The sequence below is a fragment of the Penicillium daleae genome, assembly GCF_028827525.1.
Source record: "Penicillium daleae strain IBT 16125 chromosome Unknown utg000006l_segment0_segment0, whole genome shotgun sequence".
Lineage (NCBI taxonomy): Eukaryota > Fungi > Ascomycota > Eurotiomycetes > Eurotiales > Aspergillaceae > Penicillium > Penicillium daleae.
The window spans coordinates 3,972,273-3,997,703 of NW_026623154.1; the positions used below are offsets into that span (position 1 = coordinate 3,972,273).

The 25,431-nt window shown below is 50.9% G+C and overlaps 9 protein-coding genes across 9 annotated transcripts; 4 read left to right on the forward strand and 5 right to left on the reverse strand.

Annotated features, from left to right (window-relative positions):
• Positions 1-132: 132 nt before the first annotated feature.
• N7458_007139 (acyl--CoA ligase) lies at positions 133-2,163 on the reverse strand (the record flags this gene model as incomplete). The annotated part of the gene is made up of 4 exons (XM_056910521.1): positions 133-367; positions 521-624; positions 702-993; positions 1,109-2,163. 4 exons carry the CDS (start codon positions 2,161-2,163, stop codon positions 133-135), a joined length of 1,686 nt encoding a protein of 561 aa, XP_056766225.1.
• Positions 2,164-3,791: 1,628 nt separating this feature from the next.
• Positions 3,792-4,238, reverse strand: N7458_007140 (uncharacterized protein; the record flags this gene model as incomplete). Its single annotated transcript, XM_056910522.1, has 1 exon — positions 3,792-4,238. The coding sequence occupies one exon, from the start codon at positions 4,236-4,238 to the stop codon at positions 3,792-3,794; it is 447 nt and encodes a 148-aa protein (XP_056766226.1).
• A 408-nt stretch (positions 4,239-4,646) lies between these two features.
• N7458_007141 (MBL fold metallo-hydrolase) lies at positions 4,647-5,519 on the forward strand (the record flags this gene model as incomplete). The annotated part of the gene is made up of 1 exon (XM_056910523.1): positions 4,647-5,519. The coding sequence occupies one exon, from the start codon at positions 4,647-4,649 to the stop codon at positions 5,517-5,519; it is 873 nt and encodes a 290-aa protein (XP_056766227.1).
• A 2,239-nt stretch (positions 5,520-7,758) lies between these two features.
• Positions 7,759-8,672, reverse strand: N7458_007142 (uncharacterized protein; the record flags this gene model as incomplete). The annotated part of the gene is made up of 3 exons (XM_056910524.1): positions 7,759-7,915; positions 7,991-8,347; positions 8,398-8,672. The coding sequence occupies 3 exons, from the start codon at positions 8,670-8,672 to the stop codon at positions 7,759-7,761; spliced, it is 789 nt and encodes a 262-aa protein (XP_056766228.1).
• An 836-nt stretch (positions 8,673-9,508) lies between these two features.
• Positions 9,509-15,166, reverse strand: N7458_007143 (nucleoporin; the record flags this gene model as incomplete). The annotated part of the gene is made up of 4 exons (XM_056910525.1): positions 9,509-10,876; positions 10,942-14,055; positions 14,118-15,045; positions 15,099-15,166. The coding sequence occupies 4 exons, from the start codon at positions 15,164-15,166 to the stop codon at positions 9,509-9,511; spliced, it is 5,478 nt and encodes a 1,825-aa protein (XP_056766229.1).
• Positions 15,167-15,540: 374 nt separating this feature from the next.
• N7458_007144 (bifunctional anthranilate synthase/indole-3-glycerol-phosphate synthase) lies at positions 15,541-17,820 on the forward strand (the record flags this gene model as incomplete). Its single annotated transcript, XM_056910526.1, has 1 exon — positions 15,541-17,820. The coding sequence occupies one exon, from the start codon at positions 15,541-15,543 to the stop codon at positions 17,818-17,820; it is 2,280 nt and encodes a 759-aa protein (XP_056766230.1).
• A 581-nt stretch (positions 17,821-18,401) lies between these two features.
• On the forward strand, positions 18,402-19,782 carry N7458_007145 (BRCT domain protein; the record flags this gene model as incomplete). Its single annotated transcript, XM_056910527.1, has 5 exons — positions 18,402-18,612; positions 18,703-18,906; positions 18,974-19,027; positions 19,093-19,196; positions 19,252-19,782. The coding sequence occupies 5 exons, from the start codon at positions 18,402-18,404 to the stop codon at positions 19,780-19,782; spliced, it is 1,104 nt and encodes a 367-aa protein (XP_056766231.1).
• Positions 19,783-20,110: 328 nt separating this feature from the next.
• Positions 20,111-21,044, reverse strand: N7458_007146 (snoRNA-binding rRNA-processing protein IMP4; the record flags this gene model as incomplete). The annotated part of the gene is made up of 2 exons (XM_056910528.1): positions 20,111-20,974; positions 21,039-21,044. The coding sequence occupies 2 exons, from the start codon at positions 21,042-21,044 to the stop codon at positions 20,111-20,113; spliced, it is 870 nt and encodes a 289-aa protein (XP_056766232.1).
• A 492-nt stretch (positions 21,045-21,536) lies between these two features.
• Positions 21,537-24,863, forward strand: N7458_007147 (putative regulator of nonsense transcripts; the record flags this gene model as incomplete). Its single annotated transcript, XM_056910529.1, has 2 exons — positions 21,537-21,772; positions 21,833-24,863. 2 exons carry the CDS (start codon positions 21,537-21,539, stop codon positions 24,861-24,863), a joined length of 3,267 nt encoding a protein of 1,088 aa, XP_056766233.1.
• Between the last annotated feature and the right edge of the window lie 568 nt (positions 24,864-25,431).

The window sequence follows — 25,431 nt, forward strand, 5'->3', positions numbered from 1 at the left end:
ATATGATGCACTCGACATATCTCTGGCGTTCGGTATACTTCTATAGGAGTACAGAATGGCCACCGCTAAATAATTTCAAACTCCACAGGTCACACACTTCCATACATTCAGACTTGAGAAATCCCAAATCCCCTACAATTTAGCCGTGGCACCCTCCTGCTTCAGCTCCACCGCCGCCTGGTCGCGCAGCGCTTTACGCAGGATCTTGCCGGAGGGGTTCTTCGGGATCACGTCACGGAAAATCACCCCACCGGTGATCCGCTTGGTTGCGGAGACTTTGCCGGCCATGAATTGGGTTATATCGTCGGCGCTGGCAGACTGACCGGGTTTGAGGACGATATATGCACGGGGACGTTCGTCATTATTGCTTTTTTGGGCGGAATATGTCAGTATCGGGGGTTGGAAGGAATGAGCGAAGAAAACGCATTATCGCAATGAGAATGGGCAAGAAGGGAAGACGAAGCGAATGAAAGGAGGGTGTTGACAGAAAGACTGTGGATGTTTGCTTGGATGTACTTACACTGTGACACCGATGACAGCTACGTCTGCCACTGCCGGATGCTCGAGGAGCAGCGCTTCCAATTCTGCAGGGGCCACCTGGTTGCCCTTGACCTTGATCAATTCCTGCAGATCCTCGTCAGCATCGGGTACGATGATTATCAGAAGGGTCTTCTCCAAGTGACGTTGATATTGCTGCTTACCTTCATCCGATCCACGACATGGAACTTGCCCCGGTCATCCACATAGGCAATATCTCCAGTCCGAAGCCATCCGTCCTCGGTCTTAGTCTCCTTGGTTGCCTTTGGGTTCTGCCAGTATCCCTTCATGACATTCTGTGCGCGCACCCATAGTTCGCCCCGCTTGTTGCGTTCCAGGATCTCGGTAACCCCATCCTCAGCTACAATCTTGGCCTCACAGTTGGCGTTGAGCTCGCCGACAGAGGCAGAGAAACTCTTCTCTCTTGGGTCCCATCCTAGGATGGAACAGGTTGCTCTATAACACACATTGTTAGCATCTGTCTGGTGTCTTCACAAGACCCAACATCTCATCAGCCCGATATGCAATATCTGGTGTTCAGATCTGGGGAAAGGGATAGCATATCACTCACTCCGTCATCCCCCATCCCTGCTTGATATTGATCTTCCCCTCTGGCCACAACTTCTCCACCTCAACACAAACCTCCCTCCCCAACGGCGCTGCACCACTTCCCACAGCCTCCACACTGCTCAGATCATAATTCTTCACCGCAGGATGCTTAGCCAGCGCAACCACCACTGGCGGCACAAGGATGAAATCCGTTATCCGGAACTTCTGCGTATACTCCAGCATCTGGATAAAGTCAAACTTGGGCATGATATAAACGGGAGTCTCGCGATGCAACGCAGCCGCAATAAAGATATTCTGCGCCATGGCATGGTACATGGGCAAGAAGCAAAGCCAGCGAGCTCGAGCTCGTCGTTCGATATAATCCGGCTGTAAAGTGCCCATGTACGTGTACTGCAACATATTCGCCACGTAATTCTTATGCGTGATCTCCACGCCCTTGGGCCGTCCAGTCGTGCCGGATGAATAGTTGAGTGCAAGCGTTGTATCCGCCAGGGCAGGCGTATCCAGCACATCCCACGCGAAGCCCCGTCCCTCCTCGGCCGACGCTACCAACTGCCCCCAATACGGACACCCCTTCTGCCCCTCTCCGCGACCATCGTAAATCGCATTATCAAACACAAAGACCTTCTCCCGCGCCAGACCCGCCATCTGCGCAGCTTCAATGCCCGTGTCGAGACTCACAGCCGCGCAGATGAGGAACGTCGCCCCGCTATCTTGCAGCTGGAAGGCCAATTCGCGAGCGACGTAGGTTGGATTTGCGCCGGTGAAGATACCGCCCGCCATGATGATGCCCATGAACACGACGGGGAAGAAGAGGTCGTTCCCCGAGAAGAGGAGGACGCGATCGCCCGGTTTGAGGCCGGCTTTGCGCAGGCCTGCGGCGAAGCGTTGGCTCCAGAGGCGGAAATCATGGGGCGTGAAGTAGTGGGTGTCTGGGCGGGCGGCTTCGAGGTAGCATCGTTTTGTTTGGGAGAGTGGTGCTGTGGGGGAGGTGAGGAGGAGGGAGGCGAGGTGGGTGTTGGGGACGTTGATCTGCCAGCGGGATTTGTATGGCATGGTGGAGGTAGAAGCGTATAGTGTATAGTGTATCGAGTATAGTGTAGAATGTAAAAGTGTAGGAAGTAAAAAAGGCGTACAATACAAGTGTCGTGTGCTGAGATCAGCGTGCGAGGCGTGCCTTACTTATTCCAATTCCTAATGGACCAGTCCATTTCAGTCATAAGGCCACCCCATCGCTTAAATCGCCAAACACACTAAATCATGGCACATATAGCCATATAGCCAGAAAGGGCCCGAGTTGCGATCGAATCAAATTGCGTGGCGTGGCTGGTCCTGGGAGCTTCCCCCCGCATAAATCGGTTATGCATGCGGGGAAATCCGAGGCGGAAAGGGCTGATGCCTCGGGTGAACTGGTTGGAACAATAAAGATAGCAGAGAAATCGCATCGATAGAATAAGAATATCATTTTAGCTTTCTGCATAACATTGATGGTCGTAGTCGTGATCTTTAGGTTTTGTCCGATCAATGATAGGCAGGGACACGTATTGGGTGAGATCTGGGAGGTGCCGAGGAGTTTCATTAAGCCTTGGGAGCCCCATCTAGAGAATGCCGTGTATAACTCTCTTTTCCCTTTGCATTACATCGGGATTCAACCCCACGACCGAGGCGCGGGTTAACATCAGTGAAATAATATGCTTTGACTGAAATTAACCCTAATGTTCTGCATGATTCCTACGTATGTGATCTAATATGATATAAATCTATTCAGGGTTTTGTCATTAATCATTACTCAACAATAAACTCTTGACACAATTATATAATGGATTATCGCTGTAAAAATCGTCCAATGGAGGTTTGTATTAAGACTAGAGTCTACGAGACTCCTAACTCGAAAACTCTAAGTCTAGTCATGAAATTCTCGGCCTAGCAAAGATCATTGCACTTGCTATTAATCCAAATTCATAGTCCTGGTCTAGCCTGTGAGGAGAAATCGTTTATAATTGTCGACTAGGAAACATCCCTGGTTCTAGAACACAAATGACATAACCTTTAAGAATCTGCCATGCCGGGACCCGTACCCAAGCATACCCAGATCCTCCAAATCGTCGAAAAACGTCCCCAAGGCATTCGGAATGGTTCGTCCACCGAGGGTTCCCTTCTTCCAGCAGATTTTCTCTTTATGGAGTTGGTCTGCTGCCTCGTCTCGAATTGGATGAAGTACACCATGCGCTGTGCATTTTGTCCCTCGTAGTCCACTTCCCCCTCCATTCACGGAGCCAGTCGCAAAAGGCGTAGGATTAAATGACCTCTTCCAAGATTACCATTTTCCTATGTATGCCTTCGTGCACTAACCGCTTCCGCTTGTATAGGGTTAGCCGGCGTGCCTAACTTAAGGGCAACGATGGACTCGCGTACGACTACTTCGGGATTTTCACGGCTAAGCGGTAAATAAGGCTTCCCGATATCATATTACTATAGAACACGAAGGAAACAGCGTATTGTTTGCGACGGGTTCACTTAAGAACGAAATGGTCGTAAAGAGGCCCTTTCGTTTAAGGTTTCTTAGCTTGAAGATATCTGCGACTTGGAACATATGTACCAACATTCTCCGGCGTGATAAATCCCAGTCAGAGATCGCTGGTCAATTCGTGGAAAGCGATGACTCCACTTGGCTATATCGTCCTTCATTTATTCTTCTCCAGATACTCTCCATATTCAACCGCCGCATTTTGATCCATCCACTGTTGCCAAGGCTCCTCCTGCTGCACCGGCGGAATCATTCCATTCACGCGCCAGTTGTCCGCAGGGTGTTCATAGATATTGTATTCCCATTTGACGCCCTTCGGTCCCAGGATCGGTTCCACAATTTTATTCACGCTGTCGATAAAAGCCAGGCGAACCTCCTCGTTGGGAAACGCACGAGCTGCGTGGTCAAGAACGAAGAAGACCGTGTTCGGAGGAGTTTTGCCGCCACTGTAGAACGTGCCGATGCGGTTTTCGTGGAAGAAGACGTTCACTAGGAATGCGGGAATGCCTAGCCTGACGTAGTTGTTGGTGATGGCTTGGGCCAGAGTGTCTTTTTCATCCTTGGACAGAGCGTCCGGGGTGGTTTCGAAGGTCCAGCGAGGCATTCCTGTGCAAATTTACTTGTAACAATGTGAACAATGTAGATACATGGGCAAATACCGGGGTAACTGATATTTCTGGAGTCTTATATGGTCCTATTTGAACTTTGCCCCTTCAAATTATGTTTTGCTCATTGCTAGCCAAGCCGAGGACCGACGCCGTTTGGATAACTAATCTAGCAGATTGGATCACATAAACACTACAAACAGCCTTGTAGATTGTCTGAGCTTTGAGCAAGATGTCATTGCAACATTCATATGTCAATCAGCTCACTAATCCAGTTACCTCTTCCCTCGGCTTGATCGCACGTCGCAATATCATAAAGGTAGCCGCGTTTCTCCTTGAGTTCATTAATTTTGCAAGACCCTTAGCTGACTACTTCTCTCTTCTGCCTTTGATCCTTGTCGAACAATATGTCATCTATTCTTCAAGCTGATGTTTATGTTTCCTCCCGCCTCCCCATCGCAACCAAGCGCATGGGCCAGTCAAGTTCCTTCTCTCCGATATCTTGCACCCTTATCCACGGAGATACTGAGGCTGTTCTTGTCGACACCCCTATTTCCATTTCTCAAACCGAAGATTTAGTGTCCTGGATCAAGGAAACAGCACCAGGCAAGAACCTTCGCTACGTGTACATTACCCACGGACATGGCGACCACTGGTTCGGTATCACAGTCCTCCGAAAACACTGGCCCAATCTGCGCGCCCTAGCTACACCCGGCACCGTCGCACACATGAAAGAACAGATTAAACCCGAAGTCTTCAAAGGAACATGGCTAGCACTTTTCCCGGGAAACCAAATTCCTCAACCCCTCGAGCTGGCCGAGGCAATGGACGTCCCTGTCTTCGAACTCGAAGGCCATGAGCTCTGCGCAGTTGAGGTCGGACATACTGATACATATAACACCACCGTGCTTCACGTACCCAGTATCCGGCTCGTAGTAGCCGGTGACGCAGTCTATGGGGATATGCATCAATTCTTTGGCGAAGCGAATACCACTGAAAAGAGGAAGGAATGGCTTCGCGCCCTCGATAAAATCGAAGCCCTTGACCCACATACTGTTATCGCGGGGCACAAAAGACCAGGGACCGTGGACGGCTTGTTCAACTTGCAGAAGACACGTCAATATATTCTGGATTTTGAGGACGCTGTCCAGTCGGCATCAAACTGGAAGGAGTTGGCGGCGGATCTCCAGAGACGATATCCGCGACGGGTCAACCCTCATGCGATCTTGAGAGGAGCAATGGCGGCTTTTCCAGAAGGACGTCCCAGCCCTAAAGTTTGAGAGGTAAATAGTTGCACGGAAAATGCTCATGGGACATGTCATCTCTTGCTGATTGCGTACTTGTTCCCTATTATTACACAGTGAATGAAACGCGGTATATCAAATAGAACGAAAGTGGACGCCAATTCGCGTACTTTTCTAGCCCCCTTTTGCCTCGTTGAATAGCAAGGATGGATCTAATTGCCTCAAGATACATCTCTTCAATTTGGGTTCCAGACAAACGGCTAGACAATCTTGAATCAGGTCTGTCTGGCCCAGTCAGAATCACGGACAAGATTTTGGTAGTTGCAATAATTGACTGCAGTGCATTATAAAGGGTAGCAAAATACTGAATCCATCACTGGTATATTCAGGACGTGGCGATTCATGTCCAGGCGGACGAACTAATCGCGATCTCTACGTCACTCCGCTTGAACCCAGGACTAGGCCCCAGACATATTGAATTTTCCACCAAAGCTAGTAGCCGTTAGATGATTTATTCAGTTACCAGTCAGACGACAAAGAGTGTAATCTCACCTGCTGTGAAGTTCATTGCGTTCACCGTGCGATGTGTCGTGGCCCCAGTGGGCGGTGTCATGGAAAGACTGATTTTCTCCGTTTGAAGATACTGTGTCAAGTCACAAGCATCAAACCACTCTCCATCAAGCTCTTGTTGAATCTCTGGCAAAATTGTCGATAGAGTACTGTAATTCACTGGGAAATGGCACTCCCCTGAACCCCACGTCTCTGGCTTGTCCCGGCTTGACGGAGGCACGTCACGATAATGTGTACCCGCACCCCCAAGTTCGAAGAATGGAATCTCATTCCAATCTTTTGGCTGTTTATTGTTCACCCTCGCTTGTAGACGAGTGAAGAAGAACGACGTGATTGCTTCCCTCGTCACAAGGGATAAAAGCAGCCGAAACGGTCGCCTCAATGCCTCTAGAGGAATAGACGGATTTTTGAGCATCAACAAACCTTGATATAGACATGTTACTCTAAGATGCTGCACGAAGACTGATGCTTCAACTGCCGTTGTAGTGTTCAGCTTGAAAGGCAAGAATCTGTTGCGAGGGTATGCACTTATGCAGGTCTGATGAACGCATGAATGAGAGGCCTCGGGATGACCTCTCTGTATGGACTTGACATTTATCGGTGTTTGAACCCCTTGATATAAGTTGTCTGATTTCGAATGGCCAACATCCGCCTGATACTCGTCCCACTGCATTACCGAATCAAGGCATATTCGCACTGTTTCCCGAAGACGATCCGAAAGACTCGGGTGTGAGGCCAGAACATGTTCTTCCTCTATGGTTTTGTTAAAAGCAACGACCGCATTGTTGATTTGTTTCAGCGTAGATTCTAGTCGTGCAATTCGTTGTTTAAGTGCCGCCGTGTTGGCCTCATTCCGTGCACGGTACGCTCTTTGCGCTAGGCGAACTTGCTTCCGACGCCGCTAAATGTGTGTCAGTGAATGGATACTCCTTTCTGGTATTTGCAATCGAGAAGTGCTCCTTTCTCTTGATTTACCTCTTTCTTTTCGGGGACTGGAGAATGCTGATATCCGCATGATGTGCTTGATTTGCTGGGTAAGGTGACTGGTTGAGCCATTGTTGGATGTTCCTCCTCCCTCACTATCGCAGTGCTCGTAGTCTGGCTCATCTTGTGATTCATTCTGTGAACCTACCATTTGAAAATAATACCATAACCATCCAGATTGACGGATAATAAGACCGCACGAGTTGGAGAGGGGATTCGGTGTCGTCTGTAATAGATCCTCGGCTCACGGAACCTGATCACTCATCATGGCAATATTCGCCCACTCAGCAAGATGGCGAACTTAGACCCGTGGAGGAAAGAAGCAAACCTCGGTTGTATGCTTTGATTTCATCCAGCAGTCAGTTGTGCGAATACACGAGTGACGAATATACGCAGAAAATGACAGTGTCCCACTACAGTGGCCAATGTCTCACCAACTATCCCCTGTACGGGCAACGACATTCTCCGAATTTATCACAGCACCCACAAACGATCTCTCGTGGCTGTAATCACTGATGGAGTTTCCTTTGTTTTCCATCTACATAATAGATCTAGCTATTAGCCAATTATGAAAAGCAGTACACATTAGCTATGGGTCTACATATCACTGAGAGCCATGAGAAATCAGACTATTATAGTGATGACATGGCACACACAGACGATAGGCCGCGCAATGAGTGGAAGTGGGGTCTGCTCTTATAAGGTATCGATCTCAAACCCGCTAGAGTTTACTACTGGGGGTTTTCTGAGCCTCTGGTCGAGTCTCCACCGAAAACTCGTTCCACCACGGGTATGTCCGAGGTGCATCCTTTGATAATGCATCTGTGAATGCCGGTTGACGTTTCTCAAAGAAGGATTTTTTGAATTCAAGGTGATCCCTGTATAGTTGAACGGATGTCAGAACAATGAATAATGAAGACATGTAGTCCAATTCCTATCAAGTAGAGGCCTACCTTCCACCAAACATGTCATATAGCAGAGGGCTATCCACCAGATGCGCGCCTTCCGCGGAACCGGGATTTCGCCAAATGAGCTGCCGGTTCAAGTGGATTGCCATGGTACTGACATTGGACAAGATGTCCTGCGCAACCTCAAGAGCTCGGGGAAGAGCATCCTCGGGTTTAGGAACAAGCTCTGCGAAGATGCCGTGGAGGATAGGCGAGTGGGCAGGATATCGCTTTCCTGTTGCCAGCAGATACGTCGCATTGCTATACCCAACCATGCGTGGCAGGAAAAAGGAGCTACAAGACTCCATTGTCAGACCAATCCTTGAAAAAGGGAATCCAAATTCTGAGTTACGCGGCGCAATACTTGCTTCAAGTTAGTTTTTGATGCCACCAAAATAGGTATAGACACGTACCGAATAGCCGCTGCTAGAGTGGATGTCATGCCGATGCCAACAGCGAGGCCATTGTACGCCACTATAATGGGCTTTCTACAATTGAACATGGCAAGCGCCAGTGTGCCTCCAGGGTCCCGCATCTCGCTAGGTCGCAGTTTGTTCTTCTCCTGGCTGTAGTCCCCACTCAAGTCAATTCCAGCGCTGAATGCTTTGCCTGCACCCGTCAAGATGACGACTTTGACTCGGTCGTCCACGTCCACGGCCGTGAATAAGTCTATCAGAGCATCTATCATACTTCCGGTGATTGCATTGAGTTTGTTGGGTCGATTCAAAGTTACGACCTGGATGGATGTAACTCCTTGTCCTGAGTCCGGAAAATTGGAAATGCGGACAGGGCTATCATTGCATTGACGTATGTGTCAGGAATAGCGAGGGTCTGAATAGCGCGAACCATTTTGGCAATTTATTCTGGTTGTAGACACTGAAAAGATGATAGAAGCTGGAAGAATTGAATATGGGCGCGAGAGTTGATTCATATACGGCGGCCAGGAACCTTTTCGCCATCTACGGTCTGGAAACAGTGTTAGTGATCAAGCAACCGACAGCGGGCCTCGGAAAGAAAAAGGCAAGTCCATCTCATTATCAGATGCGTAGAGCCAAATAATTCGAGCAGGCTTGGGTGCAGGGTTGCCCAGGTAGTACCTATAGGCCGATGATCTAGATTAGTGAACAGTCCGAGCCGAGGCACCATCAATGGGTGTATCACCACCGAACTGAACATAGTCTTTCTACTCTTGAACGAGGTGAAACTCCGCTTGTCTCCTTTCTACTTCTCACGAGCAACTCACTCGGATCGAGGTGCGTCCTCGGAGGCCGTGAGATAAACGATTCAATAGAAAGACCCCGAAGAGCCGTGTACATCGACTATGCGGCTGTGAACAAAGCTTAGTTAATGTGCATGTTATATGGAACCATACATGTCTTAGTTCGTACGATCGAGAGAATGCAATGGAATGATTTCAATTGAACCCATGCGAGCGAGGGAAAAAAATTCGACTACACCCCTATCCAACCCAGGATACATCGCAAATGGAAAACACTTTGAAGGGCTATTAAATCAACATGGTTATCATGAATCCTCCTCACCCCCTAAACAAGCCACCGCGGCTCGGAGCTCGTTTACGATCTTCTCCTCCAGCCGGTTCTCGGCCCCGGATCCCGCGTCAGTCGGCTTCTGTCGCGACCATTCCACTTCCTTCTCATTCGTAGCGACGATACGCGCCCGTAGCGCCGGCCGGCGGCCGAGTAACTCCTCAATGTCTTCCTTGGCCTGTCCTTTGTCCCATTTCAAGTCCTGAATGGACTGTCCGTCCAGTCCAGCACTGGCGCCTGCTTCGCGGAAGCGAGTGAGGATGAACGAGATCAGGGCAAGCGAGTAGGCTTCGGAGGCCATGCTGAGGCTGATCCATTGCGCTGTTGGACTCGGGGTCGCCACAGTCGCGTGGGGCGTGGAGAAACACTCGGATGCCCGGTTAAGCTGACCTTCGAATTGGTTAAGGAAGGCGGAAACCTCTGGCGCGGCCCGTACAACATTGTAGAGAAGATTCAAACAGAGAGGGAGGAACCCGCCAGTCCAGATAGTGTACAGGCGGGGAACGGGGTCGAAGGGGCCGAAGCCCTTGGGTTGCCGGAGGATGTTTGTCAGACGGCATGTCGACAGTTTCATCAAAACACCCTCCACGGCCAGATGCTCGGTCAGCAGGGGAAGAGTGGACATCTTGACGAGGATCGAGATACTGAGATCACCGTAGATTGGATCGCCCGCCACCGTCAGCTGGTCAGACCAGGAGAACAATGTGGTGGCATGGCGAGCAATATCGTTCTCAGCGATGTGGAACGCGATATGTTCATACAACCGATCCGCGTTTTTGACCTGCAGGCTAGTTTGAAGGATGGCGATGATAATGGCAAAGTCCTTTGGCGTGCACTTTTCCGGCTGTTCGTGCAGATATGTAGTAAGCGACTTGAATCCCTGCGCTACAACAGTCTTGACAATATCGACCACCACAGTCAAATCGGACGAGACACTGGGCTGCTTGTTGAGGGCTTCCGGGCTGGCGCGGTTGGGTCCCGGCAAGTGGAATTGAAGAGCCAGGAAGAGCACATTAAGAAGTGATCGGTAGTACTCGGTGTCATCGCTGACCAGTGCTTCTTCATACGTCCGGTGTCGGGCACGCAGTGTCTTAAAGACAACATTGAGCAGTCGGAATACCTCAGCTCCATGTGACTCTACCTCCACGAGATGCTGAAGTAGGGCCTGGGCAAAATCAACGCGGACTTGTTGAATTCGCTCAAAGATGGCCTCTGGGGGCACGCTGTGGGTGTTAGCTTCGAGACAATTCTGCGCCACGATTGCCATTGATTTTTGGATTTCGCGATCCGGCATGAAATCCGCACAATGCTCGATAGCGAAGAACTTCCAGCTGTTGAGAAGAGACTGTGACATGTCAGCGACAACGATTCAAGAGAAGTGCCAAAAAATCGACGAGAAAGCAAACTTACCACTTGTGCTTCAACCAGCGACAGGTTGATGTTGGCACGCGCAAACTCTTCAGAGAACCCCTGGTTCCGACTTCCTCCAGTCCAGGCAAAGTCGAAGGACAGCAACTTTTGGCCCATGCCAAGATCGTAATAGTAATCGCTTCCCAGGCTGCGACTGGACAGTGCGGTCCGCTTGAAGTCAATCATCTTGCAGCCAGTGTACCGGCTCTCGAAGTTCTTCTTCAAGTTGGAATGCAAAGAGTAATTATAAGCAGAAACATCCACTGCGTCTTTTGCGTACCACTGCACGAGGGGAATGAGGGTCTTGACGAAGCTCCAGTCCCTTGATTCCTTGGCCGAGTGGAGATAAACAGCAGATATGTCTGCAACGACAGCAGCAATCCGTGTGGCGAAGATTTGGTCTGTAACGGACAAGGACGAGATCTTCAGTTTCGAAACGTAGTTCACGATGCTGGTGAAGAACTGAGGGTGGTTCTTCAGGTGGGGCGTAGCCCATGGCCAGTTTTCTTGAGCACGAGACACAAACTCCAGCAAAGCTAGTGCGACTTGGGGTTCTTCCTTGTCAATGTTGGCGAGCTTATCGAGTGCCATCTGCAAGAATGGAATACCTCGCATGGCTGGGCCATCCACCTTATCAGATTTCTTCAGCGTCTGACGCGGTGATGCACCGGTGAGGATGAAAACTGCAAGCCACTGTTGGCGCTTACTCACGAAAGTTGCAAGCAGGCGCCAGACTGAAAGTAGCAAGGAGTCATCCGCAAGCGGCTTATCGAGCTGAGAGAGCACATCAAGGAAAAGACAAGATGACTCGGCGCCCAGGTGACCAACAAGCGACGGCGGCTCATCGTCCGGATTCGATGCTGCGCTGGTAATGAGAATCTCGAGCATCCTTACAACCGGCAGTCGGTAGGCATCATGCAAGGCATACAGCTTCACTAGGACCGGAGTAGCCTTGAACAACTGTTCTTCTAACAGAGATGTAGGCTGCTCTGCAAGCCGCGCTGCCTGTATGAGCTTGATGCAGAGGTTCAACGTGGAGTTGACCTGATTTTCAATAAGGGTGAGATAGCGCATGTGGAGGGTAGGCGGAGTTTGGAGACCGTCCGAGATTAAACGGAGAATCGGGTTGAAAGGGAGGTCAGCGGTGGATCGAGGGCGAAGCAGGTCGAGGATATATCCTGCTGATGCGGAGAACACGCCGGTGATTTTGGATTCGAGCTTCGGACTATCATTGATTCCGTAGGCGTAGTAAAGAATGCGGTCAAAAGAGGTAGCTAACATGCCGTTGATCTTGAACCGCTGCTCCGGGAAGTTGAACCTCCAGTTACCGTTGCTGTTGAAAATCTCGATCATTATTCGAGTGAAGTTGAGCAACACACTCCTCATGACATGGGAGGGAATCCCAGCACTCCAGTCGGAGACTATCGTCGACTTGCCAGCAACGCTGCCGGGGCTCTTTCGGAGTACTGCACGAGATCCTGCATCGTCAATAGCTGCTTCAAACAGATTGACGCAACTAACAAGGAACGGATATTCTCCAGAGGGGATCTCCATTGCTGAGATGACTCCAGACATGACCCCTCCCTTTCCATCTGATCCAATGAAACTACTGCGGCTGAAGAAGGGCCACACTCGGCTGGGAAGAACCTTCAGCACCTCTTGGATAAATCGCATGCAAGCCATGATGGGATCCAAGGTTTTGGCAGCATCACCCTGAGTGCCAATGCTTTGCAGACTCCGTTCGAAGATGTCCAAGACAACTGAAATGATATCGCCCTGCCGAGAAAGACCGTCACTGGCCATCTCCAGGATCCGTTTAGCAGTTGTGCCTGCAGAGTCCTGGGTGCGAACATCCTTCGCACTGGCGACGAGGTCCGCCAGGAGCCCAATGATCTCTGTACCAGACTCAGCATCCCAGCCCGAGGAGACCGCACCACTTTCGCTCCAATCCTCGAGCCAGCTTCCCAGATAGCTCAAGCATGAATACTGATGTTGCCACATGATGACGGCAGGCTTCGACTCGGAAATTACTTGGCCAACAGTTGCCGCTGGAATTTCAGACGAGCCATTGACGACGAGGGCATTGCTTGTCTGATTTTCGAGCAGAAGATGGCTTTGCGAGGACCCCTCGAACATCGGAAGGGACCGGGTGAGGGACACAAGGTTGGCATTTTCATCCTCGCGAATGGTTTGATATCCTTGAAATGCTGGAGGGACAATTTGAGTGAAAGTTTCCATGTTTTCCAGCTCCTCTTGAACCCTGGGCAGGCCATCATCATTCACCAAGTGGCCGCTGACCAGTGCTCGACAGAGTCTCAAGAAAGGAACCGTCTCGTAGGGGAATCGGGACCGCGCAATGTGGAAAATCTTGTCCATCAAGATTTCGTTGTTGACGAAGACGGTCTTAGGATCGCTTTCAGGCCCCAGGGATTTAATTGGGAGCCATGAGAGGCCATCAGACGTGCCGGTCAAGATTCCCAGCACCGACTCCATGATCTCCGGTGAGTAATCCAGGAAATGTGTTGCAATTTCGATGAGATCGAGAAGCTCCAACCGCACCCATCGAGCAGTCAACTCATCGTCCACGGCTGAAATCGAGCCTGCTTTGACGGACAGTGCAACTATTTGATGGAAGACGGATTCCTTGACGATATCGGATGTCATCTCAGCTATCGTAGTTTCCACACCACCATATTGAGGCGTTTGAGCTGATTCTAGTAGTGTGTCATACAACGAATCTTCCGATCCCTGGGAATGCGCAGAATTTGGCCTGTTAGCATTGAAAGAATCCACAGCACTGTTCAACTGCTCAATATCTCGGGCATTCTTGTCATTCATGGCCACCTCGCTCATTGTATTGAGAAGCAAGCCCCACGAAAAACCAGCAGGATGAACCGTACTCAGTGGGTGAAGGCATGCGCTCATCAAGATCTCGTTCGTTTTGGAAATAGTGTCCTTCGACAGGAAGTAGGCGGGTTCTCCCAAAGGAATTGTTTCGGGCAATTTTTTTTTGAGAATGGACTCGAACGCCAGTGGGACTTTCAAGAATGCCAAGGTGGTGAGTGATACGAACGCCTGGACAGGCAACAAGACTTCAACTGGCTGTTCACAGGGCTACAAGTAAGTGTCAGCAATCTGGGAGGCTGGTCCAATAGAGGGATTCTGCGGTAACTCACGACTTGTAGTCTTTCCAAGAAATCATACTGAATCATGAGTTCAAGCCACGATAATAGAAGCGCTCCACAAGGGACAGCCTGCGACGCACGCAGGTGGTGAAACATGATCTGGAGAATGTGAACGAGTTCCTCCACGAGAGTAGTTCTCCAGATATCCTCTGTCTCTCCGTTACTTTCAGCCGCTCCGAGCCAAGAGCCATTGGTTTCCAGGTCTTGCAGTCGACTTTGAACCGCGCTTATGCATGCTTCGAGAAGCTTGTATAGGCCATTACCAGTGGATTTCTCTCGGAAAATCGTGATTCCCAAGCGAACCAAATCATTCTCAGGTGTGCTGATGATGGCCGCTTCGGTTGTTGGCGTATGGTATGATAGCGCGAGTAGCTTGCGGAATGTCTTGAGAAGATGGCTCCTCTCTGACAGATACAATGCGCGCAGGCGTAAGCGCCTATTTCCCTCTGTATCGAACGTGGAGGACCCTGCCTCGCCCGCGGTCTGCTTCAAGATACTCGCCAGGTTTGGGCCAGCCACCGACACTCGCAGATTATCCGAGCCGGCCGCGCTCTGTAAGCTTGTAGCCTCTTCGCTAGAGAATGTTGTTGTCAAGCGAGTCGCAGGACGATTCTGCCATTCAAGGACGACGATACGCAGAGCGGTGATTTCGTCGATCCTTGCTTTTTCGCTAAGCCATTGTGCATCGGCCTTGATCTCCGGGAGATCGAAAGATTTCTTCGCATTTGTTTCAACGTGGATCGCGGCAGTCTTCGAATTGAACTCGGATTTGGATTTAGTGGAAGGCTCCGGGAAAGAGTTCACGCTGCGCGACAGCAGCTGAATGGACTCTGGGTGCGAGAGGAAGGCAGTGATAATGGCACCATCGTCGGCGTGTGATTCTGGGTCATTGACATAAAGGAATGCTCTTCTCCAAGACCTGTTGCAAATCAGCATCGTACCAAACAAGCAAACGGGCTCGGCAGGGCGTACAAAAGTTGAACGTCCCCGGAGAAGCACTTGTCCAGGGACGGGAAATAGGCCTCCGGGACGGGAGCCATTTGGCGAGACGATTAGATCATCATAAGACTGAAGAGCTCGATTGAGGAAGGTATAGAGGAGAGGGCGATGGAATATCCCGGGGGTCAGCTCTTATAGCTTTCAGGAAGCTCCAAACAGAACCTGCACTTTCTTTCTGCGCGTCTGCGGTCAACAATCCGCACTTCCTATCTGGGCTTAGTGTACCTTTCTGCCAGGCGGTGAGTATTTACAAAATCGCCCGCTTTCCCTTGACTTTTGAGTCAGCGTCAGCATTCAAAGTCGCCATACCTTGTGAATTGACTGAATTGTGTGCAGAGTCCTGTGTCACTCGATCTCTTGCGGTCTCTATTCTGTTAGGTGTGCAAATTTGGCTTCTTCATCCACTACAGCGGTTATGGCAGACCTCGTCGACCACTCACCCCACCATCCCACGCAAGCTGCGAAGCTCAGCAGTGCCTCGAATGTCATCTTGATTGATAACTACGACTCCTTCACCTGGAATGTCTACCAATACCTTGTGCTTGAGGGTGCGACTGTCACTGTGTTCCGAAATGACGAAGTTACCGTCGAAGACCTGATTGCGAAGAACCCGACCCAGCTGGTCATCAGCCCCGGACCTGGCCATCCCGAGACCGATGCCGGAATCAGCAATGCGGCAATTAAACACTTCAGCGGAAAAATTCCTATCTTCGGTGTATGTATGGGTCAACAATGTATGATCACGACATTTGGTGGTAAGGTGGATGTGACTGGCGAGATTCTTCACGGCAAGACCTCGGCCTTGAAGCATGACTCAAAGGGTGTCTACGAGGGACTGCCTGCTGACCTCTCCGTCACCCGGTACCACTCGCTTGCTGGAACCCACGCCACAGTTCCTGGGTGCATGGAAGTGACTTCGTGGGCCGAACTTGAGGATGGTAGCGGTAACAACGTTATCATGGGCGTGCGGCACAAGGAGCTTGCTGTGGAGGGTGTGCAGTTCCATCCCGAGAGTATTCTGACCGAGTATGGTCGGACTATGTTCAGGAACTTCTTGAAGCTCACCGAAGGCACCTGGGCTGGTAACAAGGGCAGCGTTGCTCCCAAGGCTGCTGCTCCCGTGGACAAGAAGTTGTCTATCCTGGATAAGATATATGCTCACCGCAGGAATGCCGTCGAGGAGCAGAAGAAGATTCCCGCTCTGCGTCCGGAGGCCCTCCAAGCTGCTTATGATCTGAACATCGCACCGCCACAGATCTCGTTCCCTGCCCGGTTGAGACAGTCTGACTATCCCCTATCCCTGATGGCGGAGATCAAGCGTGCATCTCCTTCCAAGGGCATCATATCAGCCGATGTGTGCGCGCCCGCCCAAGCACGGGAATACGCTAAGGCTGGAGCAAGCGTTATCTCCGTTCTGACCGAGCCCGAGTGGTTCAAGGGTACTATTGACGACCTTCGGGCAGTTCGCCAAAGCCTGGAGGGACTCACCAACCGACCCGCTCTCCTGCGTAAAGAATTCGTCTTTGACGAGTATCAAATTTTGGAGGCGCGTCTTGCCGGTGCCGATACGGTTCTGTTGATTGTGAAGATGCTCAGTGTCGAGCTTCTCACAAGGTTGTACAACTACTCGCGCAGCCTCGGCATGGAGCCTCTTGTGGAGGTCAACACTCCCGAGGAGATGCAGATTGCGGTTGATCTAGGATCCCAGGTCATTGGTGTCAACAACCGTGACCTGACCAGCTTCGAGGTTGATCTTGGTACTACTAGCCGTTTGATGGACCAGGTGCCCGAGACCACGATTGTCTGTGCTCTCAGTGGTATTACGGGCCCCCATGATGTGGAGGCTTATAAGAAGGAGGGCGTGAAGGCTATTCTGGTTGGAGAGGCCCTGATGCGGGCGCCCGACACGTCTGCCTTTGTGGCACAGCTTTTGGGTGGGTCTTCTGAGAAGATTTCCTCCTCGTCGTCAAGCTCGCCTTTGGTTAAGATCTGTGGCACGAGATCTGAAGAAGCGGCCAAGGCTGCTATCGAGGCTGGTGCTGATCTGATTGGCATCATCATGGTTCATGGCCGATCAAGGCTGGTTCCCGACGATTTGGCTCTGCGCATCTCCCAGACAGTCAAGTCCACGCCGCGACCTGGTGTTCAATCAACTGGATCATCTGAGCAAATATCAAAGACCACCTCTTCCGAATGGTTTGAACATTCCACCCAGGTCCTGCGCCATCCCACTCGTGCATTGCTTGTGGGTGTCTTTATGAACCAGCCTTTGTCGTACGTCCTCGCTCAACAGCAAAAATTGGATCTTGACGTGGTGCAACTCCACGGCTCCGAGCCCTTGGAATGGGCCAGCTTGATTCCAGTACCAGTGATCCGAAAGTTTGCCCCAGGTGATCTTGGCATTGCCCGCAGAGCCTATCACACTCTTCCTCTTTTGGATTCTGGCGCGGGAGGTTCCGGAGAATTGCTTGAGGGAGCAGGTGTGCAAAAGGTCCTCAACAGCGACGAAGGCTTGCGAGTGATACTTGCCGGTGGCTTGAATCCTGACAATGTTGTCGACATCGTCGACAAATTGGGCAAGGCAGGATCCAAGGTGGTAGGATTGGATGTCAGCTCCGGAGTGGAGACCAATGGCGTTCAAGATTTGGAAAAGATCCGCACTTTTGTGACGGCAGCCAAAAGCGTTCGTGCGTGATTTCTTTAGCAGTTCAAGATTTCGGTTTTATTGGATCTTTTTAGAGGGTGACTTCTCTTATCACCCGTAACTTGACAGCATCCATTGCAATATGATACACCTAGACAAACAATACAGTGGCAGCTCAAAAGTTTCAAGCTCGAGACCAAGAAAAAGGTCCATCTAAATACGCTCCAACTTTCTGTTTGTTGCAAAGGTCCTTCTTAACGTCCTTTGAGTTGTCTTTTCAGATCGCCCAGGCATTATCCCCCAATTTATCTTTTGAGTATGACTGATGAGATGATTTGGATCTTCCCTGGGGGTCTCAAACTTATGGAACCCCACTGTAGCAAAGGATTGGGATATATGCTATACAGCTTGTGTGAGGGCCCGCTATAGCACGTTTGTGAATTTCTTTTCAATACAGAAAACTCCATCCTCTAACTTCCCTCACAAATCTCGTCTTTGACCTCATCTCTCCCGATCTTGAGACTCTCCTTCCATCCCTAATTTGGCACCACGGGTGCTTGACTTCGAACTTCTCCTTTCACCTTACTTCCCTTCTTCATAACCATCTTATCAAGCTCCCGAAGCGCTACACCATGTCGACTCCTTCCGCTCAAAAGGCCAAACCCCTTAAGACGGGTAAGGCCTTCAGGCGCATTCGCGCAGCCATGGTTGGAGATCTCTACCAAGGGAACCTATTCCCTCAATGGGTGCGCCGAAATGGAGGAGAGTTTCACGACAGAGTGTCCGATAAGATCACTCATCTCATTGCTTCGGAGCAGGCTTATGAGGAGAATGTAGAAGAAGGTAAGCAATATCAGATTCAGTTCATTCCCCACTCTGTTCATCTTCCGGCGATGAATCATGGTCTGCGAAACCAAGACTGACTCAATATAGTACAAGCTGCGAAGGCTCTTGGAACAATCAAGATAGTCTCTCGTGACTGGCTCACTGCTTCGCTACACGCCAACCCCATTCGCCCAGTTCCGGAGAGACCCTTTCTGCTTGAGAACCTAATCAAGCCGGCGAAGAAGACCGCTCATGGCAAAAATGGCGTGGATAACAAAACGGACTCTGGAATGAAGTCCCGAATTCGCGTCAGTATGTTGACGTACCCTGTTGGAACCTTTACTCAAGAAAGATTTCCCTAACTTACATTCTCATGTAGAGGATCCATTCATCCAGAAGAAAGCGCCTAAGGGCTCAAAGAACGTTGCTCCACGTATGTTCACGTGTTGTAACGTGTTAGTCATTGAATTTCACTAATAATGACAACTGATGCCACAGCGAAGAAGGTCGTATCTCGCGATCCTCAGACGGGTGCAGCCTGGGATGCAGTACTCGTGCGCGAGGGTAAAACAAGCCGTCTCAGAGAGAGATACCGTTTGGCAGTGAGTATGCCCCGTGCCTTATTTGCATATCACAGTAACCTAATACGAGACATAGATCTTCGAAACGTCCTCCCAGCCACCCACCTACTCAACATTTGCAAAGTATAGTCGCGTGGGAACGTCTTGTGTCGAGGAGCTGACTCCTACCAAGAGTGACATGGCTACTGCTGTGACCATCTTTAAGCAGTTTTATAAGACCGAGACTGGAAAGGATTGGGAGGACAAAAATGATACCAATATTCCTTCCCCCAAGACAGATGACCAGGGGATTGTCCTACCCGCTCACGAGGGCTGGTACTTCTACGAAAGCCAGGACAATATCTTTACCAGCTTCCTGATGCAAGCCGGACCTTCTGGTGGAAGTACAGGCAGTACTATGTCTGTCGACCATCAAGACGCATCCGATGGGCCAGAGACCGGCATGGCCCGACCTGAAATGATTGTTCCAGAAGCCTCTGCACAGTCAGACGAAGATAGCGGCAACAATGCCGATGTTGATTCTGACAGCACAATTGCTGACACCTGTCAACCTGCCAAGTCTGAACCAGCAGTGGATACTGATAACAAGATCGAATCTAAAATTTAGTAGGGCTTGCGCAAAGGGAAAGTGAATCTATCGACGAGGGGGATATTTTTCACGCATGGAGTTCTACATGGAGATGAAGGAGAGCGTTTGGTTTTGATTTATATTCGGTTGTTTATTCGTTTGAAGCTTGAATTTGCCCTCGTCACTCAACAGGGTATAGTGACAGCAAGAATGATATACATGAACTGGCGAGAATGCCTTTTAGTTGACCGTAAAACTCCAATGCACCAATGGACTAAGCCAAAGCTTGTCCTCAAGAAAACCAAACCAACTGTACCGGAACTTTGCGCGCCTGCAGCCGAGACCAAAATGCAACTTCGTGAGAAATCTAGAGGTAGTCCTTCTTTTTGCTGGTTCTCGTGTACTGGGTAAGAGCCCATTCCACGTCACCTGTGGAACCCTTCTCCAGAGTGCCTCCACGGATTTCGAAAAGGCGCATTGTCATCCGAGGTCCGACCTCTGCAAGTTCCGCATCCCGGTAGCTGCTCTTCACGAAAACATGATGACGCACCTCAATGCTGTCCTCCTTGTTCACAAAGCTGACAACACGGGTGCCGACCTTACCAGGTTCCCGGGGTGGGAAAAGGTGCTTAAGGATCTGAACGACACGCTGGCCCAGCTTAGTCGTGAAGCCCTCGAAAATCAAATGGGGATAGCTCTCAGAAACGGTGCCTCGGTCAGCATTGGGGATATCCGCTCGTAGAACGACATTGTGAAGAGAGAAGCTGGCGGTCGGCCCGTGGGGAAGATGCGAGACGGTCAGGGCAGTAGGTGTACCACGGTGCTCGTGCAGGAGGATCATGTCGGTCAAAGAGGCAGAGGTTGCGCTGGATACCAAGTCGGGCATGACGAGATTACCACGGTTCAGGCGAATAGAGGTCGGGAGGAGCAATCGAATTTCTTTTGCGAAGGCACCCAGGCGGGCAGAAGGTGAACGAGATGTAGTGACCAGCGGGCGAGGGTCAATCAGACCGGATGTCAGGGCATATTCGTCGTCCACATCGACCTCATCCTTTGACTCATCAAATTTGAAATTTTCACGGAGGGATTTATCGTCTGCGATCGAGGGGTCGAGGGGTTTTCCAGAGGCCAAAGAAGCTTTCAACTGGGCGCGCTTTTCGGCGATGGAAGCATCGCGGAGCTGTAGCGCTCTCCGATAGAGGTAATCGCGACGCTCGCGGGTTTGACGACGCTAGCAAGGAAGTTAGTGAGTGTGCCTTGGTCAAAAGGACATATCATCTTCGAGAAAAGCTTACCAGCATCTTGGTGAGTGTATGTGAATACTGCTTGGAGTGATTTTCCAAGCCGATGGAAGCGGGCAACTTTTTTTTTCCCTAAACTCCGGGGCTGCGCAAGTGGTCCGCTCTCGCCACCGTAGTGGGATCCCACCGATAGAGAATGCGGATCGTAATGCGGAGGCCGATTTGCTTCCTTCCAAACTTTTCCACTCTCTTTTGTGAGGTCTTGGAGACAAAGAGGTGGCCTAGATGTATGTTTCGCCTTATAGTCTGTTGATGGCTTTGCTGACTCGATCTCCGATCTTCTAGAATCCCTGTTGCTTTGCCCCTCAGGCACACAGACGGACTGGGCTCTCAAGAACCGCACAAGGACGATCGAATCGTCTCCTACGCTCTTTTGACTACGGACTCGACTTTTGACTCTCAAATTACCCGCATGTTGTTCTCTACGTGATTCCGCCTTTCGACTTCCCGTACAACTTTCTCTATCACCATATTTCACAACCCGCATCTATCATGGATAACTACCATCCAGGGTTGGCAGATGACGCCTCGGTGATGGCAGACCAAGATGACAGCCATATGGGCAGCGTGGACCGTGCACGACCACGCCGTCATGACGATGAAGATGAGGGCTCCGACATTCTGGAGGACGATGACTTGGAGAGCACGGTTGGTGGAGCGGCTTCAGGCCGTCACAAGGGCCATGGAAACGGCGAAGAAGAGAAAGAGCTTCCCGCCCATGCATGCGCGTGAGTAATCTTTCTATTTCTGAATTGTCTGTCTGAATACTAATCAATGATGCTGGTCAGATACTGTGGTATTCATAACCCAAGCAGCGTGGTAAAGTGTCTCTCTTGCAACAAGTGGTTCTGCAGTGCTCGAGGCAATACTTCCTCTTCGCATATTGTCAATCACCTTGTGCGTGCTCGTCACAAGGAGGTGCAGCTGCACCCGGCTTCTTCGCTTGGCGACACTATCCTCGAATGCTACAACTGCGGCACCAAGAACGTCTTCCTACTCGGTTTCATTCCCGCCAAGTCCGATACTGTTGTGGTTCTTCTCTGCCGACAGCCATGTGCAGCTATGCCATCTTCCAAAGATATGAACTGGGACACTTCTCGCTGGCAGCCACTTATCGAGGATCGCTCCTTCTTGCCCTGGCTCGTGTCTGCCCCTACCGATCAAGAGCAGCTTCGCGCCCGCCATCTCAGCCCGCAATTGATTGCAAAGCTGGAGGAAATGTGGAAGGAGAACTCGCAGGCGACTTTGGAAGATTTGGAAAAGGCTACCGCCGTTGACGATGAACCAGCACCTGTTCTGTTGCGTTACGACGATGCTTTCCAGTACCAGAATATTTTCGGACCTCTCGTTAAGATCGAGGCCGACTATGATCGGAAGCTCAAAGAATCGCAGTCGCAGGATGGGCTAATTGTCCGATGGGATCTCGGATTGAACAACAAGCACCTCGCAAGCTTCGTCCTCCCCAAGCTCGAGCTCGGCGACGTCAAGCTGGCGGTTGGTGATGAGATGCGCCTGAAGTACACCGGTGAACTGCGCTCCAAGTGGGAAGGTGTTGGATACGTCATGAAGATCCCGAACAATCAGTCCGACGAGGTTACCATTGAATTGCGCTCCAAGGGCGACCACAAGTCGGTTCCTACAGAATGCACCCACAACTTCACTGCCGACTATGTTTGGAAGTCGACCTCATTTGATCGTATGCAGCTCGCCATGAAAACCTTTGCCGTTGACGAGATGAGTGTTTCGGGCTACATCTTCCACCGTCTCCTCGGTCATGAGGTTGCCGCCGCTCCTATGAAGACACAAATTCCCAAGAAGTTCAGTGTTCCTGGACTGCCCGACCTGAACGGAAGTCAGATCAATGCTGTGAAGAGTGTGTTGCAGCGGCCATTGAGTCTGATCCAAGGCCCTCCGGGAACCGGCAAGACTGTGACTTCAGCTACGATCATCTACCACCTGGCGAAGATCAACGGAGGTCAAGTTTTAGTGTGTGCTCCCTCCAACGTCGCAGTTGACCAGCTCTGTGAGCGTATCCACCGCACAGGCCTGAAGACTGTTCGTGTGACTGCCAAGTCTCGCGAGGACGTTGAGTCTCCAGTTGCCTTCCTCTCCTTGCATGAACAAGTCCGTATGAACGACAGCAACATTGAATTGGTGAAGCTTAATCAACTGAAGGCGGAGCTTGGTGAACTGTCCAGCCAAGATGAGAAACGTTTGAAGCAACTGACTCGGGCCGCCGAGCGCGAAGTCTTGACCAATGCCGATGTTATCTGCTGTACTTGCGTCGGTGCTGGTGATCCCCGGTTGGCCAAGTTCAAGTTCCGCACTGTCCTGATTGACGAGTCGACCCAATCTGCTGAGCCGGAGTGCATGATTCCCTTGGTTCTCGGCTGCAAGCAAGTTGTTCTGGTCGGTGATCACCAGCAGCTTGGACCCGTCATTATGAACAAGAAGGCTGCCAAGGCTGGCTTGAACCAGTCCCTCTTCGAGCGTCTTGTCATTCTTGGCTGCTCGCCCATTCGCCTGAATGTGCAGTATCGTATGCACCCATGTCTCTCGGACTTCCCATCCAACATGTTCTATGAGGGTTCACTGCAGAACGGTATCACCATTCACGACCGTCTCCGCCGTGATGTCGACTTCCCTTGGCCCATGATGGATAATCCTATGATGTTCTGGTCGAATCTTGGTAATGAGGAAATTTCCGCGTCTGGAACTTCTTATCTCAACCGCACCGAGGCGACTAATGTCGAGAAGATTGTCACGCGCTTCTTCAAGGCGGGTGTGCAGCCAAGTGGCATTGGTATTATAACTCCGTACGAGGGACAGCGAAGCTACATCGTGAGCTCTATGCAGGCTACTGGCACTTTCAAGAAGGAACACTACAAGGAGATTGAAGTGGCTTCCGTTGATGCATTCCAGGGACGAGAGAAGGATTACATTATCCTCTCCTGTGTTCGTTCCAATGACCACCAGGGTATTGGTTTCTTGAGCGACCCGCGCCGTCTCAACGTCGCTCTTACTCGTGCTCGATTCGGTCTGGTTATTCTTGGAAACCCGAAGGTGCTTTCCAAGCACCCTCTGTGGAACTGCCTGCTACAGCACTTCAAAGAACGCCACTGTCTCGTTGAGGGACCCCTGTCTAACCTGCAGGAATCTCTGATTCAGTTCAGTCGTCCCAAGCAGGCTTACCGTGGCCCTCAGCGCTTCCATATGTCCTCGGGCTTCAACCAAGGAGGTGTCGCTGCCGGTGCTGGCACTATGAACGGCCGCAACGGCCAGCGTAACGAGTATCAGGACACTGGCTCTGTCGTTGGGTACATCCCCGATGACGTCTCCTCTGTGCACTCCTCTGCAGTCGGCGGAGTCGGTCTTCCCTCTGGATATCCTCCGATGTTCCAGAACTTCGCTGATCAATGGCCATCCATTTCCGGTGGTCGCCGTGCGAATGGTGGCCGGGCCAAAGGTGCTCCTAGCGTTGCCGGAGAGTCCGTTGCCGCTACCGAGTCTGATGTCACTGGAAGCATCATCGATGGTCGTAGTGTTGATCAAGGGGGTGTCAGCCTCGCTGGATTGAGCATCAACGATATGAGCAAGCAAGCAAGTCTCAGCCAGTCCGATCGTCTGAAACGCTATGTCGAATCCGGCGGCCGTGAGCCCTACCGCGGTGGTGTCCCCGACAATGGCAGCATCTTTGGCGGTAGCTCGGCCAGCATTCGCGTTACTCGCGGTGTTCCAGGACATAACACCATTGACGACGATGATGCTCGCAGCGTTTCGACTGCGTTTGCTAGCCAGGTTGGCGGGAACTACGACTGAGTGACATGCTTTATCGCTACTTTATGCTAGGGCTAGCCTCCAACAGGCTTGCCTTCTCATCATGTTCATCTCGAGGAAGCAGAGTCTCGCACGAAACGTTAGAGTCCCTTCCGCTAGAGTCTTACCCGTCCATTCTTCCATGCCGATTAGGACGTCAGTTTGGTGAGGCCAGGCTGGTCCACTACTTTTGTGGGCGCTGCCGCCTTACTAAATGCTTACTCTCAAGGCCACCAATATCCTCAGTCAGTCTGAAGGGGCAATTACTTTTGCTCCTTTGAGGCTCTATTGTCGGCGTGACGTCCCCGTCAGGTGCGATTGTCGATGGGTTGAGGTGACAAGCATTGCCCGTCCAGCCCTTATGCGCTTGGGCCTGCTGTCTGAACATGCAATGGCTGGGTGTCACTCTCCCACCCAGCTGGGTCCGGTAGCCAACTATCGGGCAGCTTTGCAATTTTATCCCGATCCCCCGTTCAGGCTCGATTCTTCCTAGCAGTCCTTACCTAGGTATTAACAATGTTGTTGCCTTGAAAAATCGAGACTTATTATGCCTTAGTATACGCCTATTGTG